The sequence below is a fragment of the Gnatocerus cornutus genome, chromosome 5, assembly GCF_029298725.1.
Source record: "Gnatocerus cornutus isolate USDA-ARS CGAHR chromosome 5, icGnaCorn1.1, whole genome shotgun sequence".
In the NCBI taxonomy this organism is placed as follows: domain Eukaryota; kingdom Metazoa; phylum Arthropoda; class Insecta; order Coleoptera; family Tenebrionidae; genus Gnatocerus; species Gnatocerus cornutus.
This window is the reverse complement of record NC_142237.1, coordinates 10,135,195-10,153,695: the sequence shown is the minus strand read 5'-3', so window position 1 is coordinate 10,153,695 and position 18,501 is coordinate 10,135,195. Positions and strand designations below refer to the sequence as shown.

The following is an 18,501-nucleotide window of genomic DNA, read 5'->3' as shown; positions in this document are numbered from 1 at the left end:
CAAGACACTTTAAAGCAAGAAGTTCAAATCCTGGTGCTGCAACTTTTTAAAAAAAAACAGAATGAAGCTTATATAATTTAATTATAACTACAGTCACAAGAGATTGTATTGTTTTTGGCTCCTTACTTATCTAATCCATGAATAGTTTATACCGGAAATGTTGACAGTTTTTTCACGGAGCTAATTCTTACTTAATCTCATCTTTTAAACTTTTATTTGTTACGCATTTCTTTATTTATCCTCATATTTTGTTATCTAAAAGTGAAATGAAGCGATGAGTCTTATTCATTTAAACTTTTCTAAACAATTTTTTTTCTCTGATGAAGTAAAATCCATTGCTGACCGTTTTGCTCATAATCAGTGTTTTTTGTTAAATTGTGGCTTGTGTTTTAGTTCTTGTACCACAAAATACCTTTATTTCTTGATTTATTTGCTCGCAAATAAGTTATTACAACACAACAATAATAGTGAAACATTTTCGATATGCAGTTTACCACTGAGGGGCACAGTAGGATACAATTCGTCTCTATATTGCTTAAATATGTACAATAAAGTTATACAATTTTAAACAAAAATATGTACTAAGCCACTAACCGATGTTATTTTATCGTTCAGTTGCTATTTACAATGTGTTACATGGTCTATGACTCATTTCCATACAATTCCTTTATGTGGGCAACCAAGAATGATATCATGATAAAGTTTTTTGCGCGTTTGCTATTAGTTTCATGTATACAGAGTGAACCTTTTATAGAACACAGCATTCAGATCTTCCTATTAACTCTCATAGAATGACTAGTTGGGCGAAACCAAAACGCAAATTATCACCAAATGAGGGAATATTCTGGGAACTGCGACCGCATATCTCCTGGTACTATCATTATTAGGAAGAAAAACCAACGTTATGATTTTTAATAATGAGAAATCCCTGAGGAAAGCACAACAATTTCGAAGACAACGAAAAATAGTAGTTTTCCCAACTTCTGGAATGACCAGTTCAAAGTCATGTTTCATCAGTGTAGAAGAAATTCAAAAACTACTACGAAATAAGTAACACTTTACAATTCACTTAGAAACAATTTTGACTTCACTAGGCTCCAACATTTATTTCATTAGAATTAAATTTCATTGTTGCAATTGTGGCAATTTTATTTTCCAACATTTATCACTATAAGTTATACTTTATATCTTTTTTATTAACAAATATGCAATTAGGCTAAACGGTTTGCCCTCACTCAGCCTTCCTTATACTTAAATGATTATATTAATAATAATAAGAGGTCTAAAATCAAGTATAATTTTGTAAAATATGGCTAAATTTTAGATTTTTTCCTGCATGATTTAGTGATGAACCAGAACTGGTATTTACATATCTACTATTTTTGAATCACATTCCTGTATGTTAGTTAAATTAGCAGTCAGATTCAAAGCAGAGCAGAAATATCCCAAATCTTAATCAGACGATCTTGTCCCACCGTCACCAATTTTTTGCGAGTCTCATCTAATCCCATTGCTAAGATACTATGTTTAGCATCATGGAATGTAGCTAATGGTGGCCTCCTGTACAAATGGTAAAATTTCATTCTATTCAAATTCGTTGTTTAAACTTACTCTCTATCTCTTAATAGAAGATGACAGGGATCACAAACTCTGACAGCAAACTCAAAACCCATCACTGGTATTGTGAGTCTACCAGTGGAGCATTTTTCACAAACTGCTTTACCACAATGCCTACAGTGATGTTGACGAAGCCCCAGCTGTCTTTGGTCCATCATGGCACGCAAATTCCAGAAAAACGGTCGTCCACACAACTGACATAGATCTGACTCAATCCATTCTGGTGTTTCTTGTCTTGACTGGTGCATTTCCCAAAATACCAAAACGCCATCTTCACCAGCGCTGACCAGTTGCTTTGTGCTGTTCAAATAGCACAGTGATGATACCTAACAATATAAATATTTATTTTTGGTACAGTAAACAAAAAGCGTACTTTGTTATGATGTCCTTGAAGCTCATAGGCGTTTCCCTGTTGTCCTCCAATGTCCCAAACAATCACGGTTTGGTCATAAGAGCCACTAAATAGCATCTGTCTCTCAGAATCCCAAGCCAAAGAGCGCACAGAACCAGAATGCCCTTTTAATGTGGTAATGACACTTGGACCTGAATTATCCAATTTTAACATTGTTATCTGTCCTGAATAGTCTCCAACAAAAGCATGTTTTGTTTGTGCATCAAATCTTTAAGTAGTTAAGGTTGTAGTCAAAAAGTGTCTTCAGATAATAATATTGTAATCAAAGGATACTGTAGAGAAGTGCACCAAGCCTCTGCTGTATAAACCCCAATATTTCTCCCCGTCTGTGTACAATTATAGGAAAAGATTTTATCTCGGCTTACACTCAAAACCCATTCGCAATTTAATGCAAATATGATTTCCGTGACCCGAGCTTGATGTGCTAAATATTCTCTGACCGGCATCATTCGATTGAAATCGGACGCCAAAGAAAATTCCGAAACAGTTCCATTTTCTTGGCCGATAAAAAGTTGACGTGTTTCTACTGTGTAAAATATAGAAGTCGCACCACTAGGCATGTACTGACAAATGCTCGGCCAATACTGCCCCGAGTCTCGCTTTAGCCATACTCGGACAGTTCTAAATAAAGTTGTTTTTTACCATTTTTATCGTTATTAGAATATAACTTACTTGTCATCTGACACACTTATAACCCCATCTTCCCCCGGAATCAGAACAGCGGCATTTATTTCCTCACTGCACCCCTCTAGTTTAGCAAGAAGTGCCGGTTTCTTCGTTGTACAAAATTTATCGTTTGCTTGTGTCGCTGGTTTTATTTCCGCTGCCATTTTTTAATGTTTTTTCTTGATATTATGACACTTTTCGACTTTCCTTGACATTTGTTTGACAACTGACAAGCGCACACGCAGTTGCACCAACTCAAAGAGATTGAAATTCAGACACCACTAAAAACAATGATAAACAACCAATTAAAATGCGGTATTATAGTCAGCTGATCATTATCGTTGTAATTCTATTGGTGCTTGATTTATGACAGGACGAAACCCGAGTGACGTGTAGGGCGTAGGTTATGTTACACCCCTTGCAAATTTAAATCTCATGTAAATAAACAAATGGAACCTTCAGGAGAGCCGACGTTAAATTTGCTGGGTTCCAAAGACTTCGCTCCTGAGAAATGTATAAACTTTCTCTTCTTTTACTCTAAAGTAACATTTTCTTGTAGATGTGCGGGAGTTATCACAGAGCTGTGTTGGTGGACCAGAGTTACGACGTCTGCGAAAACGAATCCAAGCCCTTCATGAGGAAACGAATAATAATCTCAAGAAAAATGTTTACCAAAACTACATGCAGTTTATTGACACTGCCAAAGAAATCTCACGTATTTTATTCATTTATTGCTAAACAAACTGTTGAACATCAATTTTAGATTTGGAAAGTGAAATGTATCAGTTATCCCATTTGTTATCAGAACAAAAGGCTTTGTTAGCTGCTTTGGCTACTACCTCAATTCTTGGTGACGAAGCACCTGTGATCACAGGCTCTGAAAATAAAGATAATTCTGCAGAAAAAGGAGATGATAATAGGCAGAAATTAGCTTCTATTTTGGAGAAAGTTGAAGGATGCAAGGTTTATCTTCCCACAATAACTTTTTATTATTACAATTAATTTATTTAAGGAATTATTGGAAGTGCCTGGCAGAACATACTTACATGAGGGGGATCTTCTTGAAGTGGACCCTCTGGACAATAACATAATAAAGACTGTTCATGCGTATTTATTCACAGATGGGTTCATGACAACTTTCAGGAATACTAACAGTAGAGGGTTGATGAAATACGTCTTTGAAGTCATGTATGAGTTGGGGAGTTTAGCAGTAGTTAATGTCAGGGAAATTGGAAATAATAAGCATCAGTTTAAGCTGCTTATTTTCCCAAATACTAGAGTTTTTCAGTGCACCACCAGCTCAAGTAAGGTAATTATTTTAATGGTACTTTATTGGACTTCTTTTGACGGACAAAAACGATTATGAACTGAGATTGCATTATCGTATTATTTTAGAAAGAATGGCTGGACAAATTCGACCAAGCAAAAAAAGCGCGCTTGACGCAAGAGCAACAAAAACGCGAATCCATCGTAGACAAATCTCCTTCAAGATCCGCTTCAATCGACTCCCCCAGTCTAAACCGTAAGTTCTCTTAATCTCCACCCCAGAAACCCAAACACAAATTTCCTTAGCATTCGACGACATAGAAGAAGACACGGGGGCTATCCACCCCGAGTGGTTCTTAGAAATCCCGGAAGAATTAGACGTCTGTGTAGCCCAGCGGCATTTTGATGAAGCCTTGATTTTCCTTCAGAAGTCCAAAGACTACATAACACAATTTGTGAACGCGAACGGACAACCCGATCACGTCATCATTGACATTCAAAGAAAAGTTGAGTTGAGACACAACAACCTCACTGAAGTTCTAATGAAAGAACTTGAGGTAAATCCAGACAAGTCTCAACAAGGAGGTTTAAGAGCTGCCAGACGCGCGGTTAGACTTCTGAATCAACTGGGGCGGTCAACTCAGGCTTGTGACTTGTTTCTTAAGTTGTGCAGTAGCATTCTAAAGACGCAATGTAAACGAGTGAGGAGGGAATGTTCCACTGCTATGTACGTCCGGCATTTATCTAGTGTTGTCTTCACGAATATGTGCCACATGACGGAGGAGTTCTTAAGGGCATTTCCTAACTCTTCCAGTTGTTCTTCAGGTATTTCTGAGTTTCCCCGAATTTTTACTAAAATGAAATTTGTAGCTTACGTAGTTTGGGCCAGCAATGAGTTGTCGTTATTCACGAGTCATTTTATCAAGCAAGTCTGCATGCCTCAGACGTCGCTCACAACACTGACGGAATGCGTTGTTCTAGTCCGGTCGCAATGTGAAAGGGTTTGTCTTATAACATCTATTTACAAAAATTCCATTTCCAATTTCAGCTCTGTTCTTTTGGTGTGGATTTATGTTATCAATTAGACGGAGCGTTGAGAACTCCTCTTATGCAAGCTTTAAAAGACGCAAGAGACAAAGCAATCGAAGTCGCTAAATTGCGAGCGTTAGAGGATAAGTGGATCCCCATGAATCTACGATCGAAAAACGGCTTGGCGCGATTTCTTCACCAGTATTCGGAGATGGGCGTGAAACTCGATGGTTACGTAACAGGTGAGAACATTTATAAGAGTCAACAGTAGAATTTAATTAAAATTCAGGCGACATTTGGATCCAACTCACAAACAACACTCTCGTCTTCACAAAGTTGTTTTTAATTTTCCTGAACGACTGTTTACAACTGGAGACAACTGAACTGCTCCACACAATTAACGACGTTCTCTATGAGGTTTTTGAAGCCCAAATTCGTCATGTTGAAGCTTCGTTACGCAACGAAAAACAATTAGAGGTAAAATCAATTTTCTCGAAAATAACATGTTTGATTGATTCATTTTAGCAAAGAAAATTCATTACGAAGAATGCCGAATTCTTGTTGACTACGCTTCAAGATCTGTGCCAGAAAAAATATAAAGAAGTGATTGGTTTTGAGTGCGAATCGTTGGGGAAGTTAAAAAAGGAATACTCGGCGCTTACTAAAGGCGTCTCACCTACTAGTAGAAACACAAGAACGAAATATTCATCAGATTTTTTGTGATTTCGTTATAATTACAATAAATAACGCTAAACTATATACCGATAAAAATACATTAATAAAAATTTAACCATCAGAAAGTGTTTGATGATGTGTCTTAAGGCGTTTTTTATCCCTTATATCAGCCATGGTTTGCTCAATTGAACGGACGTCCTTCTTATTCTCGCTAGGCACTGAACCACCATCAAAATTATGTTTTTATTACTACTTATACTCACCAAATCCATAAGCTTTGTTTGTTTCAGTTTTCTTGGCAGCTTCTAAAGCTGCTTCCTGTCCAATAAGATGAACGTACTTATCTCTATAGTTTGAATGAGGGACAAACTTTTCAGGTTTCCTCTTTGAAGACTCAGCTTCTTCCATCCTCTGTAACTTTCTCTACAAATCTCAACATTGAGCAACACTAAAAACAATCAAAAGGCTTACTTTTTCGATCAGTTGACGTTTGATGTCTTCATTCCACGGTTCGCCTCTTCTTCTCGCCGCTAATTCATCTTCACAAGGTGCGTTTTCTTTCTTGTACACTCTAACATACCTGTCTTCACCATCAGTACCAAAAGCAAAGGATAAGAGGCCTGCAGATTCAGCTCCTTCGTGTCTAAAATAATAGTTTTAATCACAGATAATGAATTGTACTGTTTTATACATAATGCTGCGATAAATTTGATCCATTGGCTCAAACTTCAACATTGTATTGGCAGGATCTTTAAAATGTGATTCCAATTTTGATTCTACGCGCTCTTTAAATCGTTTGAGACGTTCCTTTTCTTCTGTTTGGCGTTTTTCTATTTCTTCTTTCCTTTCTGGGGAAATTTCGTAAGTAGTCAGATGAAGGTTATATAGGTTAACTCACTTACTTTTTACTAGAAGTTTCTCTTTTTCGCTCAGACTCGGAGGTTTTTGCATTGAATTCATTATCGATCCCAGCAAATCCATTGTGATGAGGTTGTACCGTTATTTTACTTAAATATCTTCGAGGAGATAAAAACAAAACAAATTTTAGCAGCAGAACTGTCACAAAACTGTCAAGTGGCCAATCAAGGAATATGAATTCAAATCGTAACAGTAGTGCCAACTCACTTTTTTGTGGCAATTTAGTTTGTTTTTCTTCTCTAATATTCTCTAATAAAATGTAATATACAACAAATGAGTTTTTCTTTTAATAACACTAATAATAACACTTATTTTTTTATTCCAAGTATTGCTACATTAGCATTTTAATTTTATTCATTATAATGCATCAGTTTGGGGATTTTCGTTTTTGGGAATAACTACCTCATCCAGAAATTTTGCCTCCTTTTTTAAAATATCTGTTTGAGAATAGCGCATCTACAAATTCCTTTTTGATTTTGGATAATGACCGGATACAAACGAATATATTTAGATATTAATATAAACAATGGGTAATTAAACTTAATGTTAGATTGAAATCAAAAGCAGTTTATTGGGTTGTTATGTGTGGGTTTTAAAAAATAGAAAACACATATAAAAATTCACCTTTATTTTTCGAGAAAGGAACTAATCACATCATACATAAGTAAAAATTATCGTATAATATATTGTAATTAAATTAAATAATCTTACAAAATACAAAAGCCCGAGGACAGCACCCACAATCGAGGTACCCACATTCTCAGTTAATTTAAAATTTTATAAATAAATGGACGAGCTTGTGTTTATCAAATTGTCTGGTGAATCAAATTTAGTATTAAAAGTGAACTGAAAAAGTTGCTTGACTTTGCAGTTACACCATCCTCTCCTCATTTTAAAAATTAAAACATAAAAAAATATCACAAAAAGTGTTACCATACTTTACATTTCTGTTTGGGATTCATTCTAGAACCTATCGGACAGTTAAAATCTTTGGCAAAAAAATCCAAATTGCTGAAAGGACCAATAACTCGAAAATATCCTGGTGAATGATATCCAGTCAACACTCTTAATTTTAAAGACTCTGGTCTATATTTCGCGCACCAAGTGTTTGCTGCTGATATCCAGAACATCTGATTTGGCGTGTATTTTAATCCAGGTAAAATTTTTTCAGCACCGTGGCGTGCAATCCATTTATTGTAAGCCAAATAGGCTTCTTTGATCCCACCGTTATCTGCGATATTTTCTCCTTGTGTATTAATGCCATTGAGCTAGAATGCCATCTTTCTGTTATTTTAACAAGTCGAATGAAACCTTGATCAATGTTAATGTCTAAAATTAAATAAGTATTCTACAAAGCTACTGCTACCACTACTTATTCTACAGATATGTATAACTATATAAGGTTGATATTCCCCACATTGGATGCTATAAAATGTAGACTACTTATGAATCGACAAGCAGGACGTTAAATAATTGTTATCTTATAAACTGGAACCTAAATTAAAACTTATTTAGACCGAATTAAGTACTTAAAGTAATAAAATCACAAGTTATTTGTGCAATTCTCATAAAGCCTAACTAGTGAATCAACCCGTCTTTTTCCATTCCAAGTGTCCTCCAACTAGTTGCAATGAGGCACAAATTCTAACAGTGTGATAGAGTGCAAAAATTTAGTTAAAGAAATGTCAAATCGATAATTGTTACAACTATCCATCTAACCGTAAAATCAGTCGTAAAAAGACACCTAGAAATATTAGTTTCTTAATTAAAACTACCACACGTGGCATTGATGTCGAGGATTCATCTTAGACCCAACAGGACAGTTAAAATCTTTGGCAAAATACTCCATGTTAGTCAGAGGAACTAAAACCCTATATTTGTCAGGAGCATGCTCATCAGTTACAACCATCTGCTCTAATTCTTCTGAACGTGTCTTTGAACACCAAATACTAGCAGCAGATACCCAAAACAACTGTCGCCCTGAATATTTAAGACCGGGCAATCGTGCTTCTTCACCGTTTCGATCCACCCACTTTTTATAAGCTAAATATGCCTCCTTAACACCACCATTGTCTGCAATGTTCTCTCCCTGTGTGTTAATGCCATTCAACTGAAATTTTCAATGCAAAAAAGCGGTGTTAGTGGATTAGGCGTACATACTCGTGCAGGAACTGTACTGGGCATTTAAGGCATCTCGAGGAAAAACTAGTCAAACATACTCGTACTGTGTCAAGCTAGAGCTACATTCACACTTTAACTTGCCAAATAAGCAGTGAGTAGGATAACTACATCAACTACCAGGTAGTGCAATTTGGTTTCATTCATTCTTTAGTTGATTTGTGCAATCTTCCGTTTAATGCCCAATATAGTTTAATAGTTATTACTAAGTAAAACTTCATGCAGCAACGCCTTATCGAATCACTGGCTATGTACATCCCACGTCTTGTTAATCCTTCCTTACTTACATTAATCTTTAACTCAGGAACTGTGTAGTTGCCATACTGATCAATGATACATTGTGCTTTTTCCAAGTACGCTTCTTTCGTTTTTTCCGCCCACCAATCGACCAGATTTCCGTTCTTATCAAACTGTCTTCCTTGGTCATCAAAACCATGTGTGATTTCGTGCCCAATGACAAAACCTATAGCACCATAATTCATGTAACGTGGGCGGTTAGCATCGAAGAAAACTCCTTGTAAAATACCGGCAGGAAATTCTAAAGAAAATTGTCATAACTCAGGTATTTCTTTAAGATTTGATACTAACGGATGCTGTTTTCTAACGAAGAGTAAAACGCGTTGACAACTGCAGGTCTTCCATGGGTGATCCAGTCGGTTTTGTTAACTGGTTGTCTTAATCTCCTGAAGGAGAACCGCGTGCCGAAGAGTGTTAAGTTCAAAATGGATTTTACGTAGTAATTCTCATCCAGTTCCAGCTGAAATTTCATGTTGCAAAAGACGTGAAGTTGGTCCGAAGATACTTACATCGCCGTAGAATTCTTCTAGTTTTTTGTCATTCAAAAGTTCATCAGGGTACGCAATGTGAGTCGACATAGATCTGGCTTTATCAATAGCATTCTTCCGAGTCTCGTCATCCATCCAATCAACATCTTTGAGAATTTCCTCAAACTCGGCACGTATATCTGAAACCATCTCCAACGCGTTCCGTCTGGCTTCCTCGTTGAAGTATTTACGTACGTAGAGCGCTCCAGCCGCTATGGACAAACTAAAAAAAAAAACAATTTAAATTGGTGTAATTAATTAAATGTAATCGCACCTTCCAGCCGAAATATCGATACACTCTTTCCAGCGAGCTTCTCTTTCGGTCCTTCCAGTTACCACCGTGGTGTATTCCAGTTGACGTTTTCTCAAAGCTTCGGTTAAATACGAAACGGACGAAGCGGCAGCTCGCCACATTATGTAATTGGCTTGAACTCTAAGAAGTTGATATTATTTAGACCATTGTAAAGGGTTTTTATTTAATACCTTTTGGGTGTTCGACTAATCAAAGCTTCGAAGTCTGTGATGTATTTCGGGATTGAGACAACGATGATCTCGTCGTTGGTAACTTGGGTGTCGGGAGCCAGAAGGGTGTTCATGTATTCTGCCCATGGAATGCTTGGGAATTTGCGTTGGAGTTCGTCGATGGTCATGGGGTTGTACAGCGCGGTGGCGTTACGCCGTTTTTCGCTGGGCAAGGAGATCTAAAAAAATCAAATTCGTCCAAATATTTAATAAATGATGAAAGTGTTATTAACGGTAGAGGCATCGCAATCATTTGGAGCTTAGAGATAGATGCGGTCATGTTTTCCGCTCTATTTTTTCCTCTGTATACATATTGTTGCATATTTTATTCTATCAAAACAAAGCGTAATAGCGTAGCAAATTTGCATTGAAACGGTTGAAAGGACCCTCTTATTACAACTCAAAAATATCGAGTCCACTAAAAAATTCCAAGATTCAAGGTTTTAGAAAAGAAATCATGTATTTCTATGCTGTAAACAGGCGAGAAAAAATAACCGCGACATTACTTTACTTTCGGTAAATGGCTAAACTAAAAACGAAGTTTTTATAAAGCTCGTTCAAGTTCAGAAACAAACTGCACTGAGGTTATAATCTAGTAACAACAATAATTGACACCGTAAAATGTTTTTTGACATGACAAGAAAGATAAATTTGAAGCACTCTTCATATAACTCAATGGATATTTAAATGTATCAAAATGTTTTTAGCGTTTCTCGTGCAAATTCGACAATTATTTCGACGTTATGTTATGTAAGTTTGAGAAATTAGTTTTCAATAAAAAAAACTGTCCATGAACTTAATAATACAATATCAGAACTTTCTTTATTATTTCGTGAACATTGTGCGGAAAAGTTGTACCTCATTATTTTCTCATGTTTTAACTTAGACTGCTTCCTCTCTTTACATGACGACAGAAAACATCGAAAGAATAAACCTAACGATCTCTTGTTAAGCGAACTAAATGATTTTTTTTTTATTTTGGTTGTTATTTTTATGTTCTCGATAACATTAGAATCATTTTCTTTGGAGACAAATTCTTTATTTTTATATTTTCTTCTTGTACCTTGACCTATATTGGGTGGGGCAACCAGGGTAAAATGATCTTTCGACGTAAAATGATTCCGTTTGATTCCAAAACGGCAGACAAGCACCTGCATGCAGTTCGGTGAATATTCAAAAGAATTACAGCAATATTTGTGATTGCAATATTTGTGTTTTTCCTTGATTCGATCTAAGTAAGACATTATTTAATCAAGCGAATTTTACCTTTCGAATTAAAATTTCAAAATGACACCTGTAATATTTTAAAAAATTAACATTAAACTTTCAATTTTTTGTAGATTCAGTTGCAACCTTGCATGTTGTAAATTTATGTATTATGTTCTTTGTTCTTTTAGCACTTGGGATAAAACGATCACATAGGTACTGGGTAAAATAATCCCGGAATCATTTTATCTCTAATATGAATAATTGTATGATATTTGAGACAAGACAGTGATAAAAAAACAAAAGCGAGAGAAAGAATTTTTTCAGAATGTATTTTTCTTGTAAAAAATATATTCACTCTTCAAAAGAAGTGGATAGATGAAGTGTGTTTAAAAAATGGGCTCATAATCAATCTGCAAGAGTAGACGAAGAGAAAAATATATTCACTTGCAATTTCTGTTTGGCGGAATTAAAAACTTCTAAAATCAGAAAAACTTTTCGTTTTTACAAAAAAAATGTAATTCTTTAATGTTTTTTTATGTCTTCAATTTTATGTCTACTTTGTTGTTATTTCTTGTTATTTAAATTAATTTTGTTTTTATCTTAATGATTAAATATATTCACTGTTTGCACTAACTTTTGCTCAACTTATAAAACTTTTTGAACATAACACATCCTATATATACACTATAACAATAAAAAGAAATCATTTTACCCCAACCGAGGGATCACTTTAACTCTAGTCCATGGGTAAAACGATCCTTCTGGAGTCTTGCACTTAATTCTTATTTTAATGATAATGTTGCAAATTTCGGATGCATTTTAAGAGGGACTTATTAGTACATTAGACTTAGTACATTAGTTGTCAAAGCTCTTGCATAAATGGTAGATTTATCAATACAAAAGTTTTGTAGTTATGGTGCTAAAAACGTTAGAGGGATCATTATACCCTAGTCTCCCCTACTTAATTTGAGGATTTTTAGTCCCAAAGATGATTAAGTTTATTGTAACAGTGAAATCCGTCTTTACCAGAAAAGAGAAAATGTGAAAACGTGCAAAACATGAAAAGGGTCGTAACCTCTGAAACCGTTCTAATCTCTCCTATAATCAAAACTTTGCATTAATGTTTGATTTGTAATTATACAGCAAATTCTGATTAAAAGAAAGATATTGTTAGGTAGATTATAATATAAAAACTAGGAAACTCACGTTCGCCAACTTCATCTCAAAGAGAAGAGATTCCTTAAGTTCCTGAGCGGCCCTCTCTTTGTCGGCTCCAAACAAAACCGCAATATCCACCATGTATTCATAATACGCATTAACCAACTTATCCGAAAATCCTTTAGTAAGAAACTCTCTTCTTAATCCTAGAGAAGCTTGATCCAGCTACAAATATTTCTTTAGTCACTGCTCAAACCCCAATCTTCCAAACCTACATCAATGATCCTCCTCGTCGAGTTCTTCAAATCAATTCCAACCGAAAAATCGATGAAGTAATCAACACTGTAACCGACTTTCCTAAATTTGTACACCGATTGTCTCCAGTCGAATTCTCCGTCGTTCCAGTTCTCGCCTTCCAACACCGGCCATCCACCTAGTTCCCTCAAAATTGACTTGATTGTCTTCAAACCATCTTTTTCGATCAAGGTCTTGTTCATGCAAGCTTTATACAGTTTTTTCGTCAATTGGAACGGTTTCGGTTCGTCCGGTTTGATCGGTTCTTCAATCATCGTCCTCAGCTGCTCTTGAAGAATGTCACTGATGATACTGAAGGAAGTAACCGATGATTTGTCATCGGGGATGTTGGTGGATTTCAAGAAGTTTCCACAGGTGAATTCATAAAAGTCGTCGCATGGATCAACTGTAGTGTCCATGTATTTTAATACTGTTGAAGCGGTGTGGATGCATCCTGGAGTTAAACATACTTCGTGTTTGGAGTCGTCTTGCACGGAGTTGATGAGAACGGGACTGTTTGAACCATGGAGAGCCTCGGCGCTGAAAGTTGCACCTGAAAATTTCACTAAAAATGAGTTCGTTGCTGTTCATTGCATCAAGAACGAAAGAATTGCAAGTCAGTGACCGACTTTCTAAATTCGATCGGGTTAAATGCGAAGGGAAATAATAACATGTTAGACTAATGAGATGGTTTACATGCAAAGAACTTACGATTGTTATAATTATGGTAATGTTTTGTTGTTAGTTGTAACAAGATTACGAGAAGAAAGTGTGCTCCAGTAATGATAATAAGTGACCTAGTAATAATTAAAATGTAATACAATGTAATGATTACTAACGATTGACTTCCTGATTTCTATTATATAATACTGTGGCAAGAGCTACGACAAGAGAGATTCCAATAAGGATGCTGATCGCTGTGATTAGCGTTAAACATCTTTCCATGCTCGTCCGCCGCTTCCACCATGTTGGATTTCTGAAAATTATGTGAAATTAGATAAATGTTTAAACAACCGAATTCCGGAAACATAAAGTATATCCCGCGTAATTACATATCATTCTAATGTCTTTTTAATGTAATACAATTTTGTAACTCGATGCAGTTGTTATTAATGGAAACAGATTGTATTTACATAATTACAGGTTATTTTTTTCCACCAGAATCATCATTTCATGTGGAACTAAACAGATCCTGTACCAAAACAGTATAACAATTAATTTGTTTATTTGTGTAATTTTCCAGATAAGATATATTGTAATTCAAATTAAGCAGAACAGTTTTTTGTTCCATACTGTTTCTACACACATTAATTTTAAAAGTATCTAATCAACTGTTCATTTGTATGTTGTAAGCAAAATTGCGTACAATTCTGCTTAGCAAAACAAAAATTGTTACGTAAACTTTTCTTTAGTTATCGAGTAAAGTCAACTTATCCATTGACGTTCTCATTTAACGCATTGATCAAATTTTTCGGTTTAACTCAAGGCGCACTGATTGCAAAAAATCGCTGGTGAAACAGATTTTTATGGGAAAACCGAATTTTAGCAAAATTGTCTGCATTCTAAGTTTGAGGGAAAAATTAATTATTAACTAAGTAATTAATGATGTCATTGTGTTGTCACCGTTGTTAAACAAATTCAAATGCAAAATAGTGAAGGAATATAATTTAATTATAGAAAAAGGTTCTACAAAAATAACGTACGAGCAGACTAATAAAATAATTTAAAATATTATAAAAACTGTATTTTTATAAATCATGTTTACTGCAGCTAAATTGCAGCTTTAATAATGCCATTAATGTCATACTAAGTTGAAGTTAAATTGGTATATTGCACATGCAATGTCACATATTTTTTTATGGAGAGAAATTTAAAACTGTTTAAAAATACGACAATAACATTCATTTGTACTCATTATCTTATCGTCTGTGTTTTCGGAATAATTATGCAAAAATAGTAATACTATTTGAATATAAAAATCTGAAAATTTGAAGGCTTCAAGAAGATGAAAATCTTAAGTAACAGGTTTGTTACATCCACAGAAATTATGATTATTACTGTGGTTGAACTATAGCTTTAATAATGCCATTAAAGTTGCACAAGGCAAATTAATTTTATTGTTAGAGATTTGTAATTAGTTAAAAAAACAAGTAAAATAAACTGAAAACATACAACTGTAATCATTACTTTATCATCCGTGTTTATAAAGTAATTATAGAGGAAAAACAACAATATCAACAGAATGGTATAAGAATGGCCACTGGTTTTAAATAAGAAACTGTTTATTCCCGAATTTAAAACAAGTCGATTTAAGAGAAACAAAAACAATTTTATTGTAAAATAAATTCAAACTTATAGGTCTACCGTTGCGGTCATATAAGATTGGAAAATGTGTATTTCGAAGGGGGTCAAGGATATTTTAGAAATAATTATTATTTGCTGCAAAATTTTCTTCAACAATTTGTTTTAAAATTTTAAACACAAAAGAGCAGACTTAGACTTAAAACATCACAGTCAATTTCACAAATTTTTAAGTAATTTTTATATTTTATTTCTCGGATCGAAGTATTTACCTAACTTTGTAATTAATTTTGTAATTGTTTTGTTAGATTCTGCAATTGAGTATTATTGTAATTAGGCACGTATTTCAATTGTTAAAAATCCGAGTGCACACCTCTGTTTGTTTGTTGGATTTTTTTAAAACCAAAAGAGTTTATATTTCGTTATTTTTTTTGCATTAATTTTGTTGGAAATGTAGGATTTAGAACGATGGTACAAATCTTTAAATTTTCAAGAAGTAGATCTAAAGACTTTCTTAAGACAAAGCCCGCCAGAGAATGAGCAAAATTTAATTCTAAACATGATTATTAACCATTGATAGACCAATATCAATGCAATAAATATTCAGTTAACAATTGACAATTAAATGTGCTAGAACTGATGAAGTGAAGATGAAGGTTTCCCATGAAGGTTGTGTGAAACGTCCAAGGAAAGTTGAGAAAGTTGAAATATTTTATTTTTATTATTGTTACTATATTCCACGGTTTTAAATTTTCGAAGCTTTGAAAATCGTACTTCAATTGCTTTCGCTGAATTTTGAAAACAATAAATTGAATAAGAATAAACATAAATATTTTTAAGACATGGAAATGAGCAACTCAATTTGATTTGATTAAAAATTAATTGGAATTGATTAAGTTTTTAATTCTAATTAAACTAAATGCAAGCGGCAAATTTTGCTATTGATTGATAAAATGATTAAATTGCCAACAGTCATCATAATTATTGTCAGTTTGAAATCACAATTGAAACTTAACTAGAAAGTCTAAAGAATTGAAAACTTCAGAGACTACGGACCTGATTCCCCAAAACTGTAAATTGAGAAGACTCGGAAGGGATAAACTAAGCATCCCGGAAACTGAGAGCCATAGAACTCAGAAAGAGCCAAAATTTTTAAATTTTCAGTTTAAGAAATTCAGTTGAAATTAAAAGCTGAAAAGTGAAAAATTCAAGTCCATAACACAGTCATTTCAAAATATTTTTTTCTGATGGTACATGTACCTACTTAGATTACACCCACATCATCTAAAGTTCAAACGGTTGTTTTGGTTTCTATTTAATTTAGTAGAGAAAGTCGGTTTTACCTTTGATGTTCGATTCTGTTAAATTCCGACTTGCATGTATTTTTAGCAAATTATCACACAAATTTAGTTCCACATAAAATTTAAATATTTTATTGCCTTGAAAACATCTCAATTAAAACGAATTTCATTCAAGATGATATTCAATTTTCTCCACTGTTGTTTTATACACTTTATTTATGTCTGTTTTTGCAATTAGCAGATGTAAATTTCACCCAGCAGTAAACAATTAAATGTCATAATCATAATAAACAAACTTACGTACAACCTCCCCATTTGCGCCACTTTTCGGATGGCTTTTCCGATTGTGAAAGTTCACTGTACGTAACATTTTCAATTAAACAAACCATTTTCAATAGCGACACTTGATTGACTGTAGACTATAAATTAATTATAAAATTAATTTGCAAAATCACCACACAACATACAAGATAACGTCCGATAAAAACGATTATCATAATGGGAAAAATTGTATTTTTGAAGATAAGATCGACTTGATTGGTTTCTAGATTTAGATCAAAAAGACCGTTTATAAACGTACAATCACTTTTGAATTGAATAAACAATAATTCAAGACGTCACTTTACGTAAACATACGAGGTGATTTCCTCCCAGTTGATATGCAAATCAAGTGCTAATGTATTATTTGCAAAACCCAGTTGTAACGTAAATGGCTCTTCAAGGGGGGCATTAAAGCTGCTCCGAACTGCGATACTGTTGTAACCTTAGTCAATTAATAGTGTAATTGTGAACACCTCGGCTGGGTCGAAATTCACCCTCGACGGTTTAATTATTTAGGAGAGCATATAAATGACAGGGAATGTTGAACTGTATGCAGAGATGCAGATGTAATTTCATCGGGGCGAACAAATAGTGAAGGTTTAGCAATGGAAGTTACAAATCAGTGATTCCAAAATAAGATTGTTGTTGAGAAAATTGTCCATTGAATTGAATTTCATGCGAGTTGGTAATATTCATTTAAGTAGTCGTAGTAATTTGCGGTTTTTAATTTATTGAGATTTAACATAATACCCAAAATGAAGAAGCGTCCAATAAATTGTCCCAAAAAAATCGTCAAAAAATTCTTCTCACATGATGGTGGAGAAATCTGACATGAAAAATTTCTTTCGCTCCATTTAACATTGATATGAAATGTTCATTATCAAAATACAGGCTGTTTTAAAATTGCCGCAAAAAATGGCAAAGTATCATAAATTAATAATAATTAGGATTTTATTTGGTTGCCTCGGTTAAAAAAATTGGAACATTTATTAGAGCTAAATTGACAACATTATTGTATCAATTCCTACGTTCATGAAATGAAATAAAGAGCTCTAACTTTTTTAAGAAGACAAAAGTTAACTTTTTTTTACGGAAAATTATTGTTCATATTAATGAATTCTATCGTGCTGTACTTAAATGTTTTTTTTTTGTGGCAATTTTAGAACTCCCTGTATAACTCATAAAACGTTTGGATAATTTGTTGCACCCACTCATACCGTTTAATAACTGTTTTATTTAAAATGAACAAAGTTATAAGTGTCTCATTTGAGGCTAAGGAAACGGTGATTTTAGAGGAAATTGCATTTCCATGGTTCCATTAATTGCCTTGCCAATTTTATTGTTATAGAAAGATCATTTTTCTGTAATCCAATCGTAAAGAACTTTTTTTGGAATTCGTTTGTTCACAAGTGCTGACATATTCACAAAACCGAACTCTCATCCAAGAAAAATAATTTTAGTATACGCCACTAAAAATTGCTATTTTACAGACTCATTTGGGTCCCTGAAATGACTCTTTTTCGGACTCAATCCCAAAGTGGTTTGATACAGAAATCAACAAATCTTTTTTAATCTAATAGGTTCATCAATATGAATAAATTATTAGGTTTGTAAGTATAAATAATTATAAATCTAACACAATTTTTTTCGAGTTTTCGGTACTTTTTATTTTATATTTTATCCAAAAAAGCGTCATTTTTTTCTGTGTTCAATTGAAACAATCTGATGGTTAATATGGTGGCATAGTAACTAAAATCCCAAGCTCACTATTTTCGAGAAATAATAATTAATCGTACATTATAAGAAGTTT

The 18,501-nt window shown here is 34.0% G+C and overlaps 4 protein-coding genes across 7 annotated transcripts; 1 reads left to right on the top strand and 3 right to left on the bottom strand.

Moving 5' to 3' along the window:
- Window positions 1-409: 409 nt before the first annotated feature.
- On the bottom strand, window positions 410-2,970 carry Wdfy2 (WD repeat and FYVE domain containing 2). Its single transcript, XM_088035726.1, has 5 exons — window positions 2,702-2,970; window positions 2,303-2,650; window positions 1,991-2,237; window positions 1,612-1,943; window positions 410-1,560 (listed from the first exon to the last, which is right to left on the bottom strand). The coding sequence occupies exons 1-5, from the start codon at window positions 2,857-2,859 to the stop codon at window positions 1,425-1,427; spliced, it is 1,221 nt and encodes a 406-aa protein (XP_087891852.1). The 5' UTR covers window positions 2,860-2,970; the 3' UTR covers window positions 410-1,424.
- A 54-nt stretch (window positions 2,971-3,024) lies between these two features.
- Window positions 3,025-5,790, top strand: Exo84 (exocyst complex component Exo84). The gene is made up of 10 exons (XM_088035725.1): window positions 3,025-3,208; window positions 3,255-3,410; window positions 3,459-3,658; window positions 3,708-4,004; window positions 4,091-4,217; window positions 4,268-4,786; window positions 4,832-4,962; window positions 5,010-5,232; window positions 5,280-5,467; window positions 5,516-5,790. The coding sequence occupies exons 1-10, from the start codon at window positions 3,145-3,147 to the stop codon at window positions 5,711-5,713; spliced, it is 2,103 nt and encodes a 700-aa protein (XP_087891851.1). The 5' UTR covers window positions 3,025-3,144; the 3' UTR covers window positions 5,714-5,790.
- LOC148174312 (sperm-associated antigen 7) lies at window positions 5,690-6,759 on the bottom strand. Its single transcript, XM_088035727.1, has 5 exons — window positions 6,568-6,759; window positions 6,357-6,513; window positions 6,137-6,308; window positions 5,929-6,088; window positions 5,690-5,883 (listed from the first exon to the last, which is right to left on the bottom strand). The coding sequence occupies exons 1-5, from the start codon at window positions 6,644-6,646 to the stop codon at window positions 5,777-5,779; spliced, it is 675 nt and encodes a 224-aa protein (XP_087891853.1). The 5' UTR covers window positions 6,647-6,759; the 3' UTR covers window positions 5,690-5,776.
- A 435-nt stretch (window positions 6,760-7,194) lies between these two features.
- Window positions 7,195-16,774, bottom strand: Nep2 (M13 family metallopeptidase neprilysin 2). Of its 4 annotated transcripts, none has more exons than XM_088035597.1 (10): window positions 16,671-16,774; window positions 13,608-13,744; window positions 12,750-13,333; window positions 12,523-12,699; window positions 10,069-10,286; window positions 9,860-10,018; window positions 9,568-9,808; window positions 9,350-9,518; window positions 9,049-9,299; window positions 7,195-7,851 (listed from the first exon to the last, which is right to left on the bottom strand). In XM_088035597.1, the coding sequence occupies exons 1-10, from the start codon at window positions 16,757-16,759 to the stop codon at window positions 7,513-7,515; spliced, it is 2,364 nt and encodes a 787-aa protein (XP_087891723.1). In that variant the 5' UTR covers window positions 16,760-16,774; the 3' UTR covers window positions 7,195-7,512. The 4 variants fall into 4 exon arrangements, with proteins under 4 accessions (XP_087891723.1, XP_087891725.1, XP_087891724.1 ...); XM_088035599.1 differs by having other exon boundaries at window positions 12,750-13,321; XM_088035598.1 differs by having other exon boundaries at window positions 7,758-8,693.
- Between the last annotated feature and the right edge of the window lie 1,727 nt (window positions 16,775-18,501).